At 48.7% G+C, this 20,387-nt stretch overlaps 1 protein-coding gene across 3 annotated transcripts in view; it reads right to left on the reverse strand.

The window, feature by feature from the left end:
* Positions 1 to 20,387, reverse strand: part of Tbc1d22b (TBC1 domain family member 22B) — an 81,928-nt gene that overhangs the window by 12,599 nt on the left and 48,942 nt on the right. For 2 of the 3 annotated variants that reach the window (XM_008840056.2, XM_029566948.1), the window contains exons 9-12: positions 16,903 to 17,009; positions 15,900 to 15,975; positions 12,809 to 12,936; positions 12,432 to 12,527 (exon numbers count right to left, since the gene is read on the reverse strand). In XM_008840056.2, the coding sequence (XP_008838278.1) occupies positions 12,432 to 12,527; positions 12,809 to 12,936; positions 15,900 to 15,975; positions 16,903 to 17,009 (407 nt within the window). Of the gene's footprint in view, positions 1 to 59; positions 2,091 to 12,431; positions 12,528 to 12,808; positions 12,937 to 15,899; positions 15,976 to 16,902; positions 17,010 to 20,387 lie in introns of those variants that run through there. The other variant, XM_008840055.3, reaches the window with a different exon arrangement.

Genomic DNA, 20,387 nt, shown 5'->3' on the forward strand with positions numbered 1-20,387 from the left:
CCCAAGAGGAGCCACTTTTCATCCAGGTCACACAAACTCATGAACAGAAAGCCAGCAGGTGGCGGAGGAAACGCACTATTTATTTACAACTCATTCACTTTATCCACAATCCCCCATACAAACATAAAAACTAAAAAAATAAAACCACCACTTGGGAACACAAGTGTCTTTTTTTAATTAGTCTGGGTGAGGGAGGGCCACGCACCCTCTCCCTTGGAAGGAGACTACTGAGGCACACCAAAGGGCAAAGGGCAAAGGGCAAAGGGCAGGAGCAGGAGCAGGGGAGGAAGAATGCCTGAGAAACAGCTCCAGCAGGAAACCTAACTCCCTAACACAGTGGGAAGGTGTGACCTGCAGGCAGCACTGGCAAGGGCATTCAAAGGGGTCACCCTGAGGCCAGTTGCTGCCTGGCTTCCCAAGAGGATGGTGTGGGCTGGCTCCCATTCCCCTCATCCCCACTCTCCATTACGAAACACCAAGAGTTGAGTATGGGCCACATACCTCAGGAGCTGTGTAGGGTATTATGGTGATAGTAGGGGACACCTAATGCCACTCTCTGGGGAGAGCCCCCCTCCCCAAGGACACACAGGAATCCCCTTCTTTTGGCACTGACTCATCAGCCAGCTTCTGCCCTGAACACAGGGCTGACTTAAACACAAAGGCTGGGGCCACAGGACCTGTAGGAAAGGCTGCTGGGGGCGACGGAAGGGGAGGGTGGGGGTTCCAAAAAGGCCCAAGGAGGGGCTGGAAGAAAGGGGAGGAGAGAGGAACGTGGTTGCTGGCGGGAAGGCCCTGCTGCTGGCCCCACCCCTCCAGCTGACTGCCAGGCCCCAGGCCCCACCCCTAAGCTGCCCACCAGGCAGCTTCATCTGTGCTAGTGACCTAGATTGCTTTCACATGTCAATGCACATTATAAATATAAAATCATATCTGCTACAAAGAGGACTCATATTTATACATCTTTACCCATATACATAATAACACAATTTACACATAATATCTTGGAGTGGGTCATCATGGAAAAAGGATTTGGAGAGGTAAAACAGAATAAAACAATAAAGCAAAACAAACCCTTCTCCCTTCCCTGCCCCATCCTTTAAGGGACATTGGATGCTTGGTCCCTAGGGCCTTTCCCAACTGGTTCTGATGGGCTAGTCTGGATACAGAAATTCATACGAAATCCAATGGGCCTATACACACACGTATGCACATAGAAGAACACACACGTGAGCACGCATACACACACATGCACACACGTACGTACTCACATAGACAGATAACTGGTGAGGAAAGGAAAGTAAATCCCTAGCCCTTGGGTGTAGGTCTCTCCCCAGGGTTGTGAGCATAGTGTCCTCTCCACTTGAGAACCAAGGTCTCACAAGGCCACCCTTCCTGGCTCAGCTAGGGTAGGCGAGGGGAAGGTGGGGAACGAAAGGGGGGGGGTCTTTCAGTCTTCTGAAAACATACATAAGGCGTCTCTGACCTGGGACCAAATCAAACTGTGTCTCAAAAAGCAACAGTGCCAGAGCCCAATACCCACCCCGTGCCTTGGGCATGTAAGAAAAGTTGTGGTTTTTCCTGTTCAAAAAAAAAAAAAGAAAAATAACAACAATCTGGTCCTGGAGGCCAGAGCCAGCAGGTGCATGTAGGAACAGTGAGTTCAGACCCTGAGCCTCCCCTTCTGTCCAGCCTCCTTTGAAGGGGAAGACAACCCTGTACCTCCTTTTCTGCCCTCTCCCAAGGCTGGGCCCATCCTCATGGCACGGAATACTGACAGTGGTCCAAAAAATACATCCAGACATGGAGTGGTGGATGTTGTAAAGTTAAGACCTGGGCGGCGGGGGTGAGCTTTGTACAGCAGGAGTGGTTCCTGGGCGGGGTCCACGGCTCCCACAGTGGCCACAGTGATCAAATTGCCATCAGAGATGGGGGCAGCCTGGGTCCCCGGGGGAAGACAGCACCTATCGGCGGTAGTGGTTGGGGGCATCGGCGAACATGTACTTGAGTCTGTATGCCTCAGCCAGCAGCAGTCCGATCTCCTCATTGCCCCAGTGTATCGTAGGCAGGTTCTGCAGCAGCATGAGGAGGCCCTGAGGGGAAAGAAAGGCCTTTCATCTCTTTCCAGGCTGTGGCCCGTGGTCCAGAAGACCCTTGGTTAGAGGGCCTGGAATGGGGCCCCTCCAGGACACATGCCCTCCGAGGTCCAGCCTTCTGTCTCCCAAACAGCAAACAGCCCTTACCCCCCATGTTCAACCCAGGAAGTCCTGAAAAGCCCACACAGGTGGCTGTCTCAAGAAACAAGGTGAGTAGCTACCTGAGAAATGACCCCTGAGGTTGACCTCTGGCTTCTACATGCACACATACATGTGCATATGGACACACAGACAGACAGACACACACAAATAGTCCTAACATACAAAACTCAGAAGGTATGAAGCTTACTTCTCACAGTAATAACTTTCCCCTGAGTCTGTCTTTGTCTTAAAGTTTCTGTACAGTTTATTTATTTGTATTTACTTTGAGACAGGGTCCCATATAGTTCTCAGCTGTCCCATGTAGGAACTCACTATGCAGACCAGGTTGGCCTGCCTACGATAGACTTGCAGCAATTTTTTTCTCTCTGTGTGTCTTGCTGTAGTACGAGTGTCACCAACACTCCCAGCTCATATGGCTGTTTTAAAAAATATTTTGATAACCTGGGGCTGGAGAGATGGCTCAGCAGCCAAGAGCACTGGCTGTTCTTATAGAGGACCCAGGTTCAGTCATCCATATGGCAGTTAACAATCACATGTAACTCCAGTTCCAGGGGATCCAGTGCCCTCTTCTGGTCTCTTCAAGAATTACACCCACATGGTGCACTTACATACATGCAGGCAAAACACTCATACACATAAAACAAAATAAAAATTTTAAAATAAATAAAAATCTTTTGATAACAATACTGTATATTTTATGTACATAAACCTTTATTCTGAGAAGGAGCCTCAGGCTTCACCAGAGAGGCAAAAGAATAAAAGGTACAGAAAAGATTAAGACCTCTAACTAATGTCCAAATGAGAATAAAGTTGACTCCTTGAGAAGGCTGACAAAAAGATGAGTCACCTTCTCCAGATTGTATGGGATCAAGGGAAGGCTGTAGGAGGCAGGGGAGAAGGGTCAAAGGAACCAGAGACCAGACAGTTTACCCTAGCTGTAGTCTAAGATCAACACTGAGAAAATAGGAGGCTAGAGGGCTGGCTCAGGGGTTAGGAGCACATACTGCTCTTGCAGAGGACCCGAGTTCAGTTCCCAACACCTACACTGGCAGCTCACAACTGCCTGTAACTCCAGCTTTGGTAGATCTGATGCCTCTGGTCTCTGTGGGGACCTGCACTCATGTATACAAACCCACACACAGACACATACACATGTGTATAATTAAAAGTAATAGCTGGGCATGGTGGTGCATGCCTTTAATCCCAGCACTTGGGAGGCAGAGGCAGGCGGATCTCTGTGAGTTCAAGGCCAGCCTGGTCTACATAGTGAGTTCCAGGACAGCTGGGGCTACAGGGAGACCCTGTCTCAAAAAGACCAAAAAAAAAAAAAAAAAAAAAGCAATAAAAAAAAAATCTTAAAAAAATAGTTTGAGAAGGAGCACAGCCTGCATTCCTAGCTATTGGGAAGGCTAAGCTGGGAAGACTGTTTGGGCCAGCCTGGGCAACACGGCAAGACCATGGCTCAAAAATTTAAAAAAAAAAAAGTTTTTAAAGACTTAAATAAGTATGTTGAGAATATGATGGTTCAACAAAACAAAACAAAAAACAACAACCCCCCAATCCACCCATACTGGGGATGTAGCTCAGCTGGCCAAATGCTCGCCTTACACACATGAAACCCTGAGTTTGATCCCCAGCACCACAGAAATCCAAGTGAGGTAGGCAGCACACACCTGTAATTGCAGCACTCTGGAGATAGAGCAGGAGACTTAGGGAGACCCTGTCTCAAATAACCAAACCACAAACCCCCAATGACAAAAACAATTTAAAAAAACCCAATCAAAATACACCCCCAACAACAACAAACCTAAACCAAACCCAAAATACTCCCTCCTCCCACAACAGACCAAACCAAACGTATGCCATAAGGCCCTTGGTTCACCCCTAGCATTGTAAAAACAACCACAAACAAAATAAAAAACAAATGCATAATATTTACTTCTGCATAGTAAGATTTCAGGTCCCCTATTTTTTTAAAGGGTCTCACTATATAGCCCAGGGTGTCCTGCAACTTGCTATGCAGACCAGGCTGGCCTCAAACTCGCTTGCCTCTGCTTCCAAAGTGCTGGGATTAAAGGTGTATACCACCATGCTCAGCCCCTATTTTTCTTTAAATTAAAAAAAAAATTTTTATTTTGTTATTTTTATTTTATGTGTATGCACGTATTGCCTGCATGTAAGTAAGTGCACCCACATCGTGCAATATCCGTGGAGGTCAGAAGAGGCTGTCGGATCCCCTGGGACTGGAGTTACGGACAGTTGTTAGCTGCCATGTGGGTGCTGGGATTCGAACCCGGGTCTTCTGCAAGAACAACCAGTGTTCTTAACTGCTGAGCCATCTCTCCAGCCCTTTTTTTCAATTAAAAAAAATTTTTTAATCATTTTTATTTTATGTTTATCAGTGTATTACCTACATGTGTGTAAGTGCACCTGTGCTGTGTAATGCCTGTGGAGGTTATATTAGGATGTTGGATCTCCTAGAACCAGAGTTACAGATGGTTGTTAGCCACCATGTGGGTCCTGGGAATCAAACCCAGGTCCTCTGCAAGAGCAGCCAGTGCTCTTAACCACTGAGCCATCTCTCCAGGCCCTAAAATTTTTTTTTCTTAACCGCTATGGTGGGGAGGGCATTCATGCACCATGGTGCACTGCAGTGGAGGTCTGAGGACAACTTGGTTCACTCCTTCCACCGTGTAGATTACTGAATCTGAACTCAGGTCATCAGGCTTGGCCACAAGTGCCTTTATTCACTGAGCCATCTCACCACCCCACTTCCTTTTTTTTCCTTACTGGGATTTCCCAATATTTCTATCATGATTACAAAGTTTTGTGTAACTTGTAAAGAAAAACAACCAACGGGGGGGGGGGGAGCGCAGAAGAGACTATAGTTTCTGGGATGGGTACTGCTTATGATTTCTAATCCTCCTAGCTTTAACAGAATGTTTCCAGAAGCTTCTGAATAAAATCTACCCCTGGTCAAGCTCACACCCCTCTTCTCTCAAGGAAAGTGAGGTTTAGCTGGAAAGAACCACTCTGCCACCTGGTGGCGGAGCCTAGGAGCTGCAGCTTCCTGCATGTCACTGGCTCCCTACCCTACTGTGGAGCACGGGTGGGGGGGGGGGGGGTTAGAAGACCTGTCCAACAGACAAGGATGGAGAAACTGATTAAGCAGTCAGGGGATGAAGGTGCTGGTTACAAATCAAGAGCTCTTAGCCAGGGAGGAAGAGATGCTGCAGGGCAGGTGAAGACTCCCCACAAAGCAGTTCACAGGAGTGTTAAGCAGGGCATGTAGTGAGGCCAAGGATCACAAGAGACAGTCGGGAGGAGAAGCTGGTCTGTAGGACTCACAATGAGGGGAGCAGGCAATGGTATCTCAAGAGAAAAAGCCAGAGAACTGCAGAACAGGGCTGGATCCAGGCACCTGATGGGAACCAGAAGCCTAAAAGGGAAAGGTGAAGGGGCAGAGAGGGAATTGGAGGTGCGTCTAAGGGGTGAAAAAAAACCCAACCAGACAAAAGGCCAAAGGTACAGATGGTTAGTACATAATGTGCAAGGGGACTCTGAGAAGGGAGAGGTACAGGGAGAGCTCACTGGAGAATGTTTAAGGGAACAATTAGAGGGAACATCGAGGATATTATTAATAATGGCAGTGAGCACTTACTGCATACCAGATGGGGCTCTAGAAACTTTACCCATACCTTTGTATTGACTTACTTAATCCTCAAACCATCTATTGATGTATATTGTTAGCTCCACTTAATAGATGAAGAAACTGAGGCAGGGAAGCTTGGCCATTTGCCCACGGCCACAGAGCAGTTCTGGGCTGAGACGTCAACCTAGACGCTCTGGCTCAAGGGCTTGTGCCCACAATCACCATCCTGCACAGCCAGCCCAGGGCAGGGAGAGAAGCAAAAGGCAGTACAAGCCTTAGCAGGGGCTGACTGAAGGGCGCCCCAAAGGGTCGGTTCACAGACAAGGTGATGAAGGCCAGTGTACCAGAGGCACGGAAGAGCAGACGGACTTAAAAGCTGGCACAAACTATACGACTACACAAGGCATTGTACAGAGAATCACTTTGTATATAAACATGCTCTTTGTGAATATCCAGTGGATTCAGGCATGTAGCGTACCTTCCCAGTCAGGTAAGGACCTGAGGATGAGCATCGACTCTGAGATTCGGTGAGGCAGCACACCTTTACTGGTCTCAGTGTAACTTCAAAACCCTGCCCTTTCTATAAACTTTCTGAGTCAAACTTGTACTTGCTGGTTTCTCTGGTGCCAAAGTGCCTAGTGCAGCTGGAATATCCTCCACTCAAAGCTGTGGGCCTTTCCTTAATGGCTTCTTTTTGTTTACAGGTCTAGGAACTGTGCCCTTTCTCACGACAGCATGTTTTGGGTTTCCAGGGTTCCCATCAAACCCTCCTTATGGGCAGGATTCAAATTGGCATGTCACCAAATGTCTGTGAATGGGACCTGCACTTGGGCAGCGTTCCACAATTATACCCTTGAGTTCCTGGTCAAGTCATGGATGGCTGCCATCGGGTCAAGGGATCTATTTACTTGAACTTCGTGGCTGAGGCCTGGAAATTCCCCAGACTTGCACTACTTCACTTAATAATTCTGACCATCCCAGCCTGGGAGTGCGTGCCTGTAATCCCAGCCCGGGGAGTCGGGGAGGGGGATGGTGGGGTGGCGGTAGTGGCAGAAGGAGGAGGACAAAGAGTTCAAGGTTTGGGGCTGGAGAGATGGCTCAGCAGTCAATAACACTGACTGTTCTTGCAGAAGACCTGGGTTCGAATCTCAGCACCCACATGGCAGCTAAAAACTGTCCATAACTCCAGTCCCAGGGGATCCAATAGCCTCTTCTGACCTCCTCGGGCACTGCATGACATGGGTGCACTTACCTACATGCAGAAAATATATACATACACATAAAATAAAAATAATAATTTTTAAAAAAAGAGCTCAAGGTTGGGGCTCAGATAACTCAGTGGTTAAGAGTACTGGCTGTTCTTGCAGAGGACCTGAGTTCAGTTCCCAGCACCCACATGGATCCGAAGCCCTCTTCTGGTCTCTGTGGGTGTTGCACACACATGGGTGTGTATATGTGTGTGTGTGTGTGTGTGTGTGTGTGTGTGATTCATACAAATTCAGTAAGATAAATAAATCTTTTTAAAGAAGTGTCAGGTCATCCTCAGCTGTATGGTGAGTTTGGAGGCCAGACGAGGCTACATGAGACTCAAATAAATCAATCAATAAATACAATCTCTGCTCTGTTGCCTACAAAGGATACTGCACAGTGGTAATCTCAAACTCTTGCACAGGACAGAAGCAAGGACTTCTCCAACACTGGCTGATACAGTGGCCCCACTGGCCCCACTGGCTCCCTTTATGTGTGTTTATAGGAACTTGGAGCCCTAGGCTTTGTGGCCCTTGCTCGATGTGTCTCAGATTCAGCACTAGGCATTCGAGGTCTGTGGGCAGCTGGCCTCTCACAGATGCTGCTTTTCTAAGAGGAGTTCTTGGACACACAGCCAGCAGTGTCTGCTCAGGCGTTGTCAAGACCAGAGTCCAGCGTAGAGTCTGCGCAGTTTCTGAGAGCTGTCCACTGGTATGCCCGGTGTGGCACAGCTTGTGAGCTTCTGAATTTCTGATTTTTGGAGGTGTTTCCTTCTTCACCTCAGCAGCCCAACTGTGTCTCTAGGTGCTTTGCACTGACCTACACAGGGCTTGTCAGGTACCCCTGGGCATAGAACTCATGACTTCCCTGGGTTTGACACCAACTTGTGTTGGGAAGATTTCCAAGTCCCATATTCACAACCTGCCTAGATGGTAATATTCTGCCAAAGGGCATAAATGGAATAAAAACATGTTTTCCAGTGAGTTAATCCCTTGGCTCCCCTAGTTTCATTCAGTATCTCAAGTTTAACCTTGGCTCTGGGAGGAGCTGAAAATCTTCCTTAACCATGAGGATTTGCTGTTTAACAGTGGAGGTTGAACCTCTGTGACCCTCTAGTGGGGTGGGACCAAACCACTCCTCTTCCATCCCCAAGGACTGAGCAGAGCCTAGACGTGGCAGAGCCAGGCTTTAGGACCAGGCTGCTGATGTGGCATTGGGTGGGGATACAAATTCACCACAAGGTTTTCACAGAAACCATGCTTGGGCTGGGAAGATAGCTCAGTGGTAGACCATTTTGCCTAACATGCCCTAAGTTCAATTCCTAGCACTGTAACAAACAACTAACAAACTTCAAAAAGCAGCTTTGCCCTGCTCTAGTCTGACCCATGACATACCTCTCTACCTCTTCCCACAACACCTGACCCTCTTACTCTCATAGCGCCTTCCCTCTGGCTGTGCCCTCTGCCAGGAAAACTCCTGCAGCTCTCCCCACTGGCTGGCCACAGCTGCACTGACCACTCTGAATCTGGTAACCCCAGCACAGTGCAGGCTGAGGCAAGCACTGACAAGGGCTTGCTCTCGGTGTGTCTTACGTCAGGCCAGAAGTAGACATTTCAGCCCCCACAGGCTCCTACCTGATTCTTCTAGGTCCTTCCCAGTCCTCCAACTACCAACCCTGATGCCCCATGCTCCCGGGGCTCAGGCCTGGTAAGCCAGGCCGCAGTGCACCTTGGTGGCACACAACGGCACATGGCACACGGCAATGGTGCTATCTAGTGCTGCTGTCCCAGACACCATAACTACCCAGGTGGCCATGAACAGGGCTTCTCTCCAATGAGGAAGGCTTCTCACCATGACACACTCAGCGCCACACAATCTCTTGCACAGTCACCACCCTCCATCCAAATTGTTCTGTGGCTTGGAAACTGTGAAGTCTAGCCGTCACCCATTTTCCCTCAAGCACCCTAGATGCCAACAATATTCTCAACCAGTGGCTGAGCACGGCCACACAGGCCTCAGTCCCACTATAGGAGGCTAAGGCAGGAGGGTTACAAGTTTGAGTCTAGACTGGGGGGCTACATAGCAAAACCTTGTCTCAAACCCACAACAAACAAAATCAAATTAGCCAAGTACTCAGGAGGCTGAGATGAGATGATCATGGGGAGTTTGAGGCTAGCCTAGGCTATAGCATGAGACTGAAAAACAAAATCTAGAAGAGTCAGTGCCTGCATATTAGAAGAGTGTGGTGAGACCTGGGCCTGGGGGCTCACACCTTTAATTCCTGCACTCCAGAGGCAGAGGCAGGTGGATCTCTGAGTTAAAGGCCAACCTGTTCTACACAGTGAGTTGCAGGTCAGCTAGGGCTACATAGTGCAACTTTGTCTAAAAATAAAAAGTCGTGCTGAGGATGAACTATTACTAGACTGAATCTTATGAAACTGTCAAACATGTGACATGTAACAATGTCCATTCCATCACTCCAGGTCAGGCCAAGGCACCTGCTACCATGGAAGAGCCTGGCTCAGCAGTGCTGAAGGCTCTTGTTTCAAGCAAGCCTGGACCCAGAGGACCTGGTCCTACTTCTCCCAGAGAGAGAACCGGTGCGCAGTCCTGTTGCAGGTCCCCTTGCTTAGAGGTCTCAGGAAGAACTTTTTTTTTTTAATTTTGAAACTTTTTAAAAAAATTTATTTATGCTGGGCGTGGTGGTGCACGCCTGTAGTCCCAGCACTTGGGAGGCAGAGGCAGGCAGATCTCTGTGAATTCAAGGCCAGCCTGGTCTACAGAGTGAGTTCCAGGACAGCTGGGGCTACAGGGAGACCCTATCTCAAAAAAGACAAAAAAAATAAAAATTTTTTTTTTTAATTTTATGTGTATGAGTGTATTGCCTGCAGATAGGTAAGTGCACCTGTGTCATGCAATGCCTGCAGAGGTCAGAAGAGGCTTGGAATTACAGACAGTTGTTAGCTGCCATGTGGGTGCTGGGATTCAAATCCCGGTCTTCTGCAAGAACAACCAGTGTTCTTAACCACTGAACCATCTTTCCAGCCCCAGAAGGAACCTTCTTAATGCAGTCTCCCTTTGTCAGAGTGTGGCCTCCTCTCCCAAGGCAGTGGCTCCAAACAAATGAAGCAGCAGCCTTCCTCCCGGGGGGCTCTCACCACTGTTGGGGCGCTGCTTTGCCTTGTCTCCTGACACCTTTGCCTGCCACTTCCCCAAGATGAGCCCGGTGTGGTTAACTCATAGTTACAAACCACTTAGAAACTTGGGGTCTGAAGTCTCCACTTGGCCAATGCATGCAGGGACATCAAGGACATCACAAGGACATCAGGGACAGGAAACTCAAGGTTGTATGCACTCTCTCCCAGGCACTTTCCAACTGCTTCTCACATTAACTTGTTTAATGTCCATCATAGCTCAGGAGGTGGCCCTATCATGCCCATTTTTCAGAAAGGAAATCAAAGGTATACCCCAGTTACTGCTTTAGGGTGAGTACCTACATAAGCAGCATCAAAGACAGGGGCTAGACCTTGTCCTGGAGTGCATATCCCTGCACTACGAGTGGCTGTTTTCCCCTTGAGGCTGCCCTTGGGTTGCTATACAGTTCTCTAGGAGTGACAGGCAGGGCTGGTCAGCTGAAGCAGCCACAACTCCCACTTTCTCTGCACTGCTTCAGCTGGCTGCCTGCGGCCCCTGGACTCACCACGCTTTCTCTGCAGGGGCTGACCGCAGCTCTTGGCAGTGGGGAGCCCCCAGACCCAATACAGGGCATGGTTTACCATCTTGCACAGCACTGTGCTCTGTGAGATTCTGTCCCCTAACGTCTACTGCTTGCCTAGCCTAGCAGAGCCAGGCACAGCTGTCCTCTAGTGAAGATGCTAGAAGTGTGGGGTGGGAGGAGCCGGACCTTAGTCGCCCTTTCTAGCCTGCCCACTCCTCCCCAGCAACATGCACTGAGGTGTCTGCCAGAGCAGCAGACAGAAAGCCCGGAGCTCCCCAGTGGGTTACTACTCAAGGGCCAAGGGCCTCATGTCCCAGAGACCTGAACATACTTCATGGTATCAAACATCTCTATAACGGTTTTTTGTTTATCTGTTTTTCAGGGACATTCTTCCTGGCTGGCCACCATGTCACAGAGATCTGCCTGCCTCTGCCTCCTGAGTACTGGGATTAAAGGCGTGCACCACCACACCTGGCTTGTGTGTGATTCGCCTGTGCTGTATGCATGTGTGTGGGCATGCATGTGCCCATGTATGCTTTCTGGCTCCCACGCAGAGGCCAGAGGACATGGGGTGTCTTCCTCTATTGATCTCTGCTTTATTGCCTGGAGACTAACCCAGAAGCTTGCAGTTCAGCTAGGCTAGCTGGCCAGTGAGCTCCTGGGATACACCCATCTCCACCCCGAAATGCTGGCATTACAGGCACACACAGCCGTGCTTGGCTTTTATGTGGGTGCTGGGGACCAGAACTTGGGTCTTCTTGCTTTCGCAGCAAGTGCTGAGTCATCTCCCTAAGTCCCCTGTAATAATTTCTTTTTGGTTTTCTTGGTCTTTTTGAGACATGGTCTCCTTGTAGCCCCAGCTGACCTGGAACTCACATGTAGACCAAGCTGGCCTTGAACTTACAGAGATCTGCCTGCCTCTGCCTAACTTCACTGATCTCACCTGTCTTGCTCTTCCACTGGCCACTCACTCCAGCCTGCACTGTTGCCTTCACAGTTCCTTAAACAGCCCAGACATTCACTGACTTGAGGCCTTTGCACTGGCCATTCCCTCTGCCCTAGGTGGACACACAGCTCGATCCCTCACTCTTCTCAAGTCCTTGCTAAAATGTTACCCTCTCAGTGAGCTTGTCCCTTCCTTACCAAGTTAAGAATCTCTTTACCATGACTTCTAAGCAACATACACTTACCACCTGGTATTCCTTTAAGCTCCTTATGCTTCTGTTTACTGCTTTTGTTACCCTTGTGCTTCCCTTCCCAGAATGCCCCCTGCCTCAATGGTGCCTCACAGGGTAAGTCTGAAATAAACACTTGTCAGTGAATGACTATGGGCATCTCTTAGGCCTGCTTGGCCGCTCTGGAGCCTTTTGGGCACAAAGACCCTTCTCCTTGGAAGACACTAGGGCCCCACTGAAGCCCTGCAAACTGGGAGGGCGACCTCTCCTTTCCTCTCTTCTTGCCAGAAACCTCTGGCAGCACCTTCTGTCCATTCAGTCCCCAAGGACTCACTCCCATGCATCGGCCCTTTTCAGCTCAGGCTGAGCTCCTAACTACTCACCTGAAAGTCTTCCTCATCCAAGATCTCTTTCCTCCACTTGATCAAGAAGGCTGCACACACATAGAGATGGAAGTGGGAGAATCCTTCTGGCTCAGACTGGGAAGGAAAGGAGAGTCAGGCAGGCCTCTAAGCCCCAACAGGGAGCCCAGTGTGGTCTTCTCAGTTCCAAGCCTTCTGGAAGGGGCAAAAGCCAACCCAACACCCTGCTCCTGGCAGAGCAATCAGGCTGAAAGTTATAGTAAAAGTCATGCCACTAGGCCATGGTGGACACAGAACAGAAAGAAGGCAGAGAGACTTTCCAAACCACCACTCTTCATACCAGGACAGGGAGCTGGGGCCCTCAGGGACAGCTGAGAGAGGGCAGGGTCCCTCCATACCTGGTACGTGTCCCACAGGCGGATGGTGCAGCGCAGAGGAAGCTCCCTCATGAGCAAGTTGTTCATCCACCGAAAGGCAAACTGCAGGTATTCCACTTCGTACCTCCTGAAGTGATTGTGTACCTGTTCTAAAACAGGAAGTGCCATTGGGCATTGCCAAAGGGCACAGCCTAGGGGGTCCACAGGGAGGCTCACAGGAGCATTGGCCCCAAGGGACACAGCTTAGGGGATCCATGGGAAGGATCCCAGGAGCCAAAGGGCAGATTTCATTAGATCTCATCATCTCAATGCAGCATACGTGGCTGACTGGAGGAACTGCCAGCCTGCAGCAGTGCCTCGCTAGGTGCCCTCTTCCTTGCTAGGGCTGCTGGGGCCATGAAGCAATAGACAGAAGGTGCACTTGGCTGCTGAATCTTATCATTCCTCAGGGAGGGAGCCATAATGGAAAAGAATCTTGGCATCACTTTGGCCAGCTTCCCACTGATGAGGAATTCTTTGGTGTCTCTCACAGATGGCTGACCAGCAGAGACTGAAACACTGCTAGTGGAAGGGATTCACTGACCCCCTTCTCCTCTGATGTATGGAGAGATTCATCAGAAGATTCTTCTCTTATTCAGTAGAAACTAGCTGCTGCCCAAGTTCCTCCCTTGGCCCAGGTAGTATTCTGGAGCAAGTCAAAACAAACCTGGTCCCTGTTCCACATGACAGCTCTCAAACAATGCTTGAAGTGACTATTTGAAATCACTATCCTCCTCAGTTTCTTCATCTATAAAATGGGCTTAATTCAGGGCCAGAGAATAAAGGTACTTGCTATATAAGTACAAGACAAGTACACGCCTGTCTACTGAGTTCAAGCCCTGGAACCAACATGGTGGAAGGAGAGAACTGACTCCAGAAGGTTGTCCTCTGATGTCCCCATACATGTGGTGGCATATGTACATAACCTCCCCAAATAAATGTAGAAAAAATTATTTATTATTTTTATTTTATGTGTATAAATGTTTTGTCTGCATGTGTATAAGTGCACCAAGTGCATGCAATGCCCACAGAGGCCAGAAGAGGGTGTTAGATGCCCTGGAACTGAATTTATGGATAATTAGCCGCCATGTGGGTGCTGGGAATCGAACCCAGGTCCTCTGCAAGAGCAGCCAGTGCTCTTAACTGATAAGCCATCTCTCCAGCCCTCACCCACTTTTTTTTTTAAAGACAGGGTCTCCCTGTAGCCCCAGCTGGTCTGGAACTTGGCTATGTGGACCAGGTTGGATCTCATAGGGATCCACCTGCCTCTGCCTCCCGAGTGCTGGGATTAAAGATGTGCGCTGCTAGACGAAAAAAAAAATATATATGTTTTTAATAAGGATAATCACTCACACCTCAGAAGGCTTCTGGAGGAGAAGACAGAAGGCATGAGTAGGGTAGTCACTATAGCACCTGCATATGCTAAGTATTAATCCTTGTTCCTCTGAGACAGGGTCTCAGTATGGAGACCCAGCTGGCCACCAGCTCACAGTGATCTGCCCGCCTCTGCCTTCCACCATGCCCAGCTCATTAATCCATTACTTAAAGAAGAGCTAATAACAATGGTTACTTGTAGAACTAGAATTTAAGGAGGACTTCTAATTACTTTGTGTAAGGACATTGCGTTTATAAAGTTTTACAATGAGAGAGTGCATATGAAATGGGAAAAAGCCTGCACATTTACATCAATTAATTTATTTCATTTAGTGCGGAGGGGCTTCTGTGGATTTGTGTGGAGGTCAGGACAACTTGTGGGAGTCAGTTCTTTCCTTCCATGATGTGGGTCCCAGGAAGGAACTCAGGTTGTCAGGCTTGGCGGCAAATGCCCTTACCCAGTTGAGCTAACTCACTGGCCTGGCATACAAACTTAAAAAGCCACTGTCTTTAAGTTCCAAGCCTTTATTGACCAGGACCCCTTCTGCCTTTTGGAACCCAACTGACAATCAGCTCCTGGCAGCCACTTAGCACCCCAGAAGAGGAAAGCATGCACCCCAAGCAAGGCTCTGGGGGAACAAGTCCAAAGGCCGGTGCATGGGCTCCACCATGGAGGCTAGCAGCTGGGGTAGAGCAATAAGCCACAGGGGAAAGCACACTCCACTTGCCCCTCCCAGAGCACAGCTGTGAGGGAACACATGAAAGTGAACATGGAAATTCAGAGTCACAGGGAGGTGAAGTGAGAAGAACAAATCAAGGAATGTTTCCACGAAAAGAGAAGGGAAGAAGAAAGAAGTGAAAAAGACCCACAGCTTCTGTGTGGGGAAAGAGCGAAGGGCTTTGGGTAGAGCAGAGTCCAACAGCAGAGAGGTGGGAGAGACATCTGGTGCGGGGACCAGCAGCATCTTAAAGAGGCTGCGCCACCTCACTGGTACTAGGGACCCTGGTTCACAGGGACTTCGTTGTGAGGCCACAGGCTCTGGGCAGCTTGCTTCTAACTTCTCTCTCTGGCTAGAGTGTATTTGTCAGCCGGGGCTTCCCAAGTTGCCTTTCAGTTCTACCATTCCACATTCTCAGGCCAGAACCAGGAAATTCCTCTTGTTCCCCAGATGCCTGCTCCCCACAGACGCCTGTTTCATAAGGAGTTGTGTCAAGGTTCCCCAGTTCACACAGGTCCCACTGGGATGTGGGAAGTTCTTTGGGGAGTCAGCCAGACCTGAAGACCCTGCATCAAACCTAGGATGCTGAGTTTCATCACCATGTGAAGGTCAAGGTTAGCCCACAGCCTGGATGCCAAAGGCCAGGGGAAGTCACACAAGGTTCCTGAGTAAAAGATGAGCGTAACCAGGACACTGCTCTAAGAAAATCAGGCATGTGACAGATGGTCTGGAAGAGTATGAAGGGTAAGTCCTTCCAGGAGGAGGTGCAGAGATCTAATGGTAGACCAGAGCTGTGGAGGAGGAGTTGCTGAGATAGAGCTGCTGAGGAAGAACTGAGAACCCAGTGACAGAAAAAGAGGTGAACAGACCTGGGACAACAGCAAGGTGCTAGCCTCCTCCAGCTGGGGAGGGAGCTGGGGACGTCCCAGCTTCTGCCAGCACCAACCTGTACTGCTGAGAGCTCCTACCCTCTGACCTACCATCAATGCGGCTGACGAGCTCTTCTAGTGCCTTGACTTTCTTCTGGATCCCTGGTTGTGCAAACGTGTAGTTATCCTGCAAAAGACAGAGCCTGGGGTGAGCAGGAAGCCCAGAGAGGCTGGCTGCTACCCCTTTGGTCTACCTTGTTCTTTGAGACCTGGGGCTCACAAATTGGGCTAGGCACCTCCCCAGCCCTGGGAATCAGAATCAGGTTTTCATGCTCACAGAGAAAGTACTTTAGAGACTGAGCCCATCTCCCCAGTCCTGAAACACATTTAAAAGTATATGACAAGCCGGACTTGGTGGTGCATGCCTTTAATCCCAGAACTCTCAGTTCAAGGCCAGCCTGGTCTACATAGCAAGTTCCAGGTCAGCTGGGTCTACAGGGAGATTCTGTCTCAAAAAAAGAGACCAAAAACAAAACAAAACAAAAAAACTGTATCGCGAACTTGAGAGATGGCTCAGGAGTTAAAAGTGTGTATTGCTCTTGCATAGGACCTGACTTTGGTTCCCAGCACCCATGTCTGGTGGTTCACCTGTAACTCCAGCTCCAGAGGACCCAATACTGACCTCCAGAGGCACTGTACCTAGGTGTGCATACCCACATGCACACACACACACACACACACACACACACACACAAATTAAAAATAAAATATACATTTTTAAAAGCACACGAGTACTAATGGCTGGTGACACTGTTTGGGGGACAGAGGTAGCCACACACCAGTAGTTCATGGTGAAGGCTAAAGGAGCCCTGCACTTTGGAAGCAAACCCACATAGCACAAAGCAGAGGCCTGCTCTGATGACAGAGCCAGTACAGCATGGAGAGCTCAGACTCTGGGGGATGCTAGACCACTGTCAAGCGAATGAAGAGCAGAGAAGCTCTGGTACGATGGCCCTGCCTGACACAGAAAAGCAATGAGGAAGCGCAAGCCCTGAGGGAGCCCTGGATCTGGAGCCCTGGACCTAGAAGGGCCACAGAGGCGGGAGCAGCTCACCTGGATCCCATCCAGCAGCTTGCTCATGCACCAAAAGCTGTCGGCTTCGATGCTTCGCAGTACGTCCTGAGACAGGTTGGTCACATCAAAGTTTTCCACATCCTCTTCTGTAAAACAAAAGGTGAAGAAAGTCCAGAGGCCTTATCTAAAAACGGAGAGAGAGAGATAGAGTCTAGAGTCTTCCATGGGGTTCTTCGGGCTAGGGAGAAGCAGGGGGGCTCCATGCTGAGGGACGTGCCTGCCCCTTCCCCCGTCAGGCTCCCCATGGGAGCTCCTCTTGTTAGAACACCAACCAAACCATTTCTCACACACCAACCCAGCACACCTGTCTCCAACTGCATTTATCAATTTCATGTTAGAAAATGATCACTCAGGCCTCATGGCCAATGAGCTATGTCCAACTCACTGGAGATGGTCTGCAAAAATTCTCTAGATTACCAAAACTCATCGAGCTCTCTGGCAGACTCACAGGACATCTGGGTCACGGAGCCCCCCTTTAATGTAGGGACAAAGTTCCTGGCAGACTTGGTATGCATATGAGGGCATAGGAACCAAGTCTGTGGGTGCTTCCAGGGCTGAATTCCACCAATTTGGTATTCCCCACTCATATAAGATAGTGATAGAAAAAAATAAACCTCATAGACAAATACCATTGGAAAACATTGCATTTAAAAAAATATTTTTAAAGGCCAGGCATGGTTGTGCACGCCTTTAATCCCAGCACTCAGGAGGCAAGGGTAGGTGGATCTCTGTGAGTTCAAGGCCAGCCTGGTCTACATAGCGAGTTCCAGGCCAGCTGGGGTTACAGGGAGCCACTGTCTCAAAAAAATAAAAATAAAAAATAAATAAATAAATAAAAGATTTATTTTTTAATGTGTGCATGTGTATGCCTAAGTGTATGTATGTGTATGTGCCTGCAGAGGCCAGAAGAGTGTTGGATCCCCTGGCCCTGGAGTCCCAGGCAGTTGTGAGTCACCCAAGAGAAAACACTGCACTTTTATCACACCATCTTGGAGACTCAGCGAGATCACAGCATACAGAAGGACATGGAGTCACACAAAATCCATTAGGGAACCGTGCTGAAGGTTCATTGTTTACCAGCTCCCCAGCCTGGGCACGGGGCCTTTGTTAGAGAAGACTGTCTCAATTTCTCATAGAAGTTCCACAGTACACAGCAGGGGCGAGAGGCTGTCTGATTCAAGACCCAAGCTGAGGAGGACTCAAAGTAACCTGAGAAAGAACATGGATGGTCCCTTCCTGGTACTTGTTTAACTCTCCGCTTCAGCCTCTGAGAGGTGAGGTGGTAAGAAAGGCTCTTCGGTAGTCAGGCTGCTGTGTGCCCATCAGAGGCCACATGGAAATGTCTGGGCCCTTCAGTCCTGCACAAAAAAACAGCTTTCTTCCTTTGATCCTTCAGTCTTGTCTAATAGAAATGTTCACTGCAGTCCACTGTGCCACACAGATGCAGTCATCTAACAAAACATATTCAGGGCCCAGCCTTGCATTTACAAGGAATCATTACTAAGACCTATGTCCAAGAGGACTCACAACATATAATGGTTCTTGGACTCTTACTCTGCTTGAAGAAATGTTTTTCTAAAAAATTACATTTTACTTATTTTGTATGGGGGAGGAGGGAGAGGAGTAACACAGCAGGTGAGTGGACAACTTTGAGCATGTGGATCCCAGGGATCGAACTTGGGTCCTCAGGCTTGGTAGCAAGTGCCTTTACTAGCTGAGCCATCTCATGGGCCCCAAAACTGGTTTTTTGTTTGTTTTGAAATAGGGTCTCCCTATAACCCCAACTGGCCTGGAACTAGCTATCAGACTAGGCTAACCTCAATCTCACAAATATCTGCCTTATTCTGTCTCCAAGGTGTTGGAATTAAAGGTGTGTGCCACCATGCCCAGCAAGAACTTTTTAAAAAATAAACATTGATAGCTAGGTGTGGTGGTGCACGCCTTTAATCCCAGCACTCAGGAGGCAGAGGCAGGTGGATCTCTGTGAGTTCAAGGCCAGCCTGGTCTACATAGTGAGTTCTAGGACAGCTGGGGCTACAGGGAGACCCTGTCTCAAAAAGACCAAAAAATAAAAATCATCGAGGGCTTTTTTTTTTTTAAAAGAAAAGCCCATTGGAGACAATGGGGTGCTTTGTCAAAAAAGTCACGACAAAGTATGGCCACAGTTAACATACATCAACCTCCATGCCTGGCACATGGTAAGCACACGGATTATTGTAGATAAAGTTTAGCAGGAACAGGTAATGATGCTGGAGGCATGCCACAGCTTTCAGGAAGAGGAGCGAGGAATAACATTACTCATGGTGGACTTGCAGCTGCTGCACACACAGTATTTACGCATGTTTATGTAAACACAAGAGGCCAGACAAAATACATCGCTGGTTTGCCTTGCTTACTACCCTGGCAGTGGGAACAAAGGATTTTATTTTCTTTAAACTTTACTGGACTTTTCAAAATTGCTACAGTAAGCATAATTCTTATAGTTCCTCCAAATGCACATTGTCACAGGTGGGAAAAGAGCCACAATTGACTGTTGTTGCTTTTTATCACCAAAGGAGGATAAAGATTTTGTAAAAACAACACCAAGCTTGCAGAAATGAAGAATTCAGGGGATACGTAAAAGTCCAACTGCGAATCACAGCATTAAAAAAAAACTTCCAAGGAGCTGGAGAGACAGCTCAGAAGACCCGGGTTCGATTCCCAGCACCCACATAGCAATTAACAATTGTCAGAAACTCCAGTTCCAGGGGATCCGATGGCCTCTTCTCTCCTCTGAGGGCACTGCATGACGTGGGTGCACTATACATGCAGGCAATATATGCATACACATAAAATGAAAATAATAAATATTTTTTTAAAAAAGCTTCCAAGAAATCTCATTCTTCTAACTTCAGCATTATCATGCAGTAGGTTGGGTGGCCATGTATATTATTTAATTGGGTTACAATGGGCCATACAACTCCACTTGGATCTCTTTTGTGTTGTGTTACATTTCTAGGATCCTTCCAGGCTGCTGTGCATGCCTCTAGCTCGTTTCTGCTCGGTGGGCCTCCACTTCTCTTTACCTACCTGTCCCTCAAAGGTGGATGTCCAACTTGTCTACAATTCTCACAAGCCCAGTATCATTAGAACTGTCCCCTTCCAGCCCGTAGAATTGCCCTGGGTCGCAGGCTGAGGCAGACCTCTCTCAGGGAGCAGCCTCCTGACAGCACTGTGTCCCCACCAATGGGCACAAGGTTCCACGAACCCATACTACACAGCAGCTCCCTTGGCATGAGGCAGGGGGGTAAGGCTAAGGGCAGAAACCACCCCCACATCTCACACACATTTCTCAAAGGGAAACTCAGAGATCAACAGTAATAGTATTTATTTTTTATATGCTTTGCCTGAATGTGTGTAAGTGCATCATGTATGCACAATGCCCATGGAAGCCAGAAGAAGGCATCCGACTTCCTGGAGCTGGA

The sequence above is a fragment of the Nannospalax galili genome, unplaced genomic scaffold, assembly GCF_000622305.1.
Source record: "Nannospalax galili isolate Female #2095 unplaced genomic scaffold, S.galili_v1.0 scaffold538, whole genome shotgun sequence".
Classification (NCBI taxonomy): Eukaryota; Metazoa; Chordata; class Mammalia; order Rodentia; family Spalacidae; genus Nannospalax; species Nannospalax galili.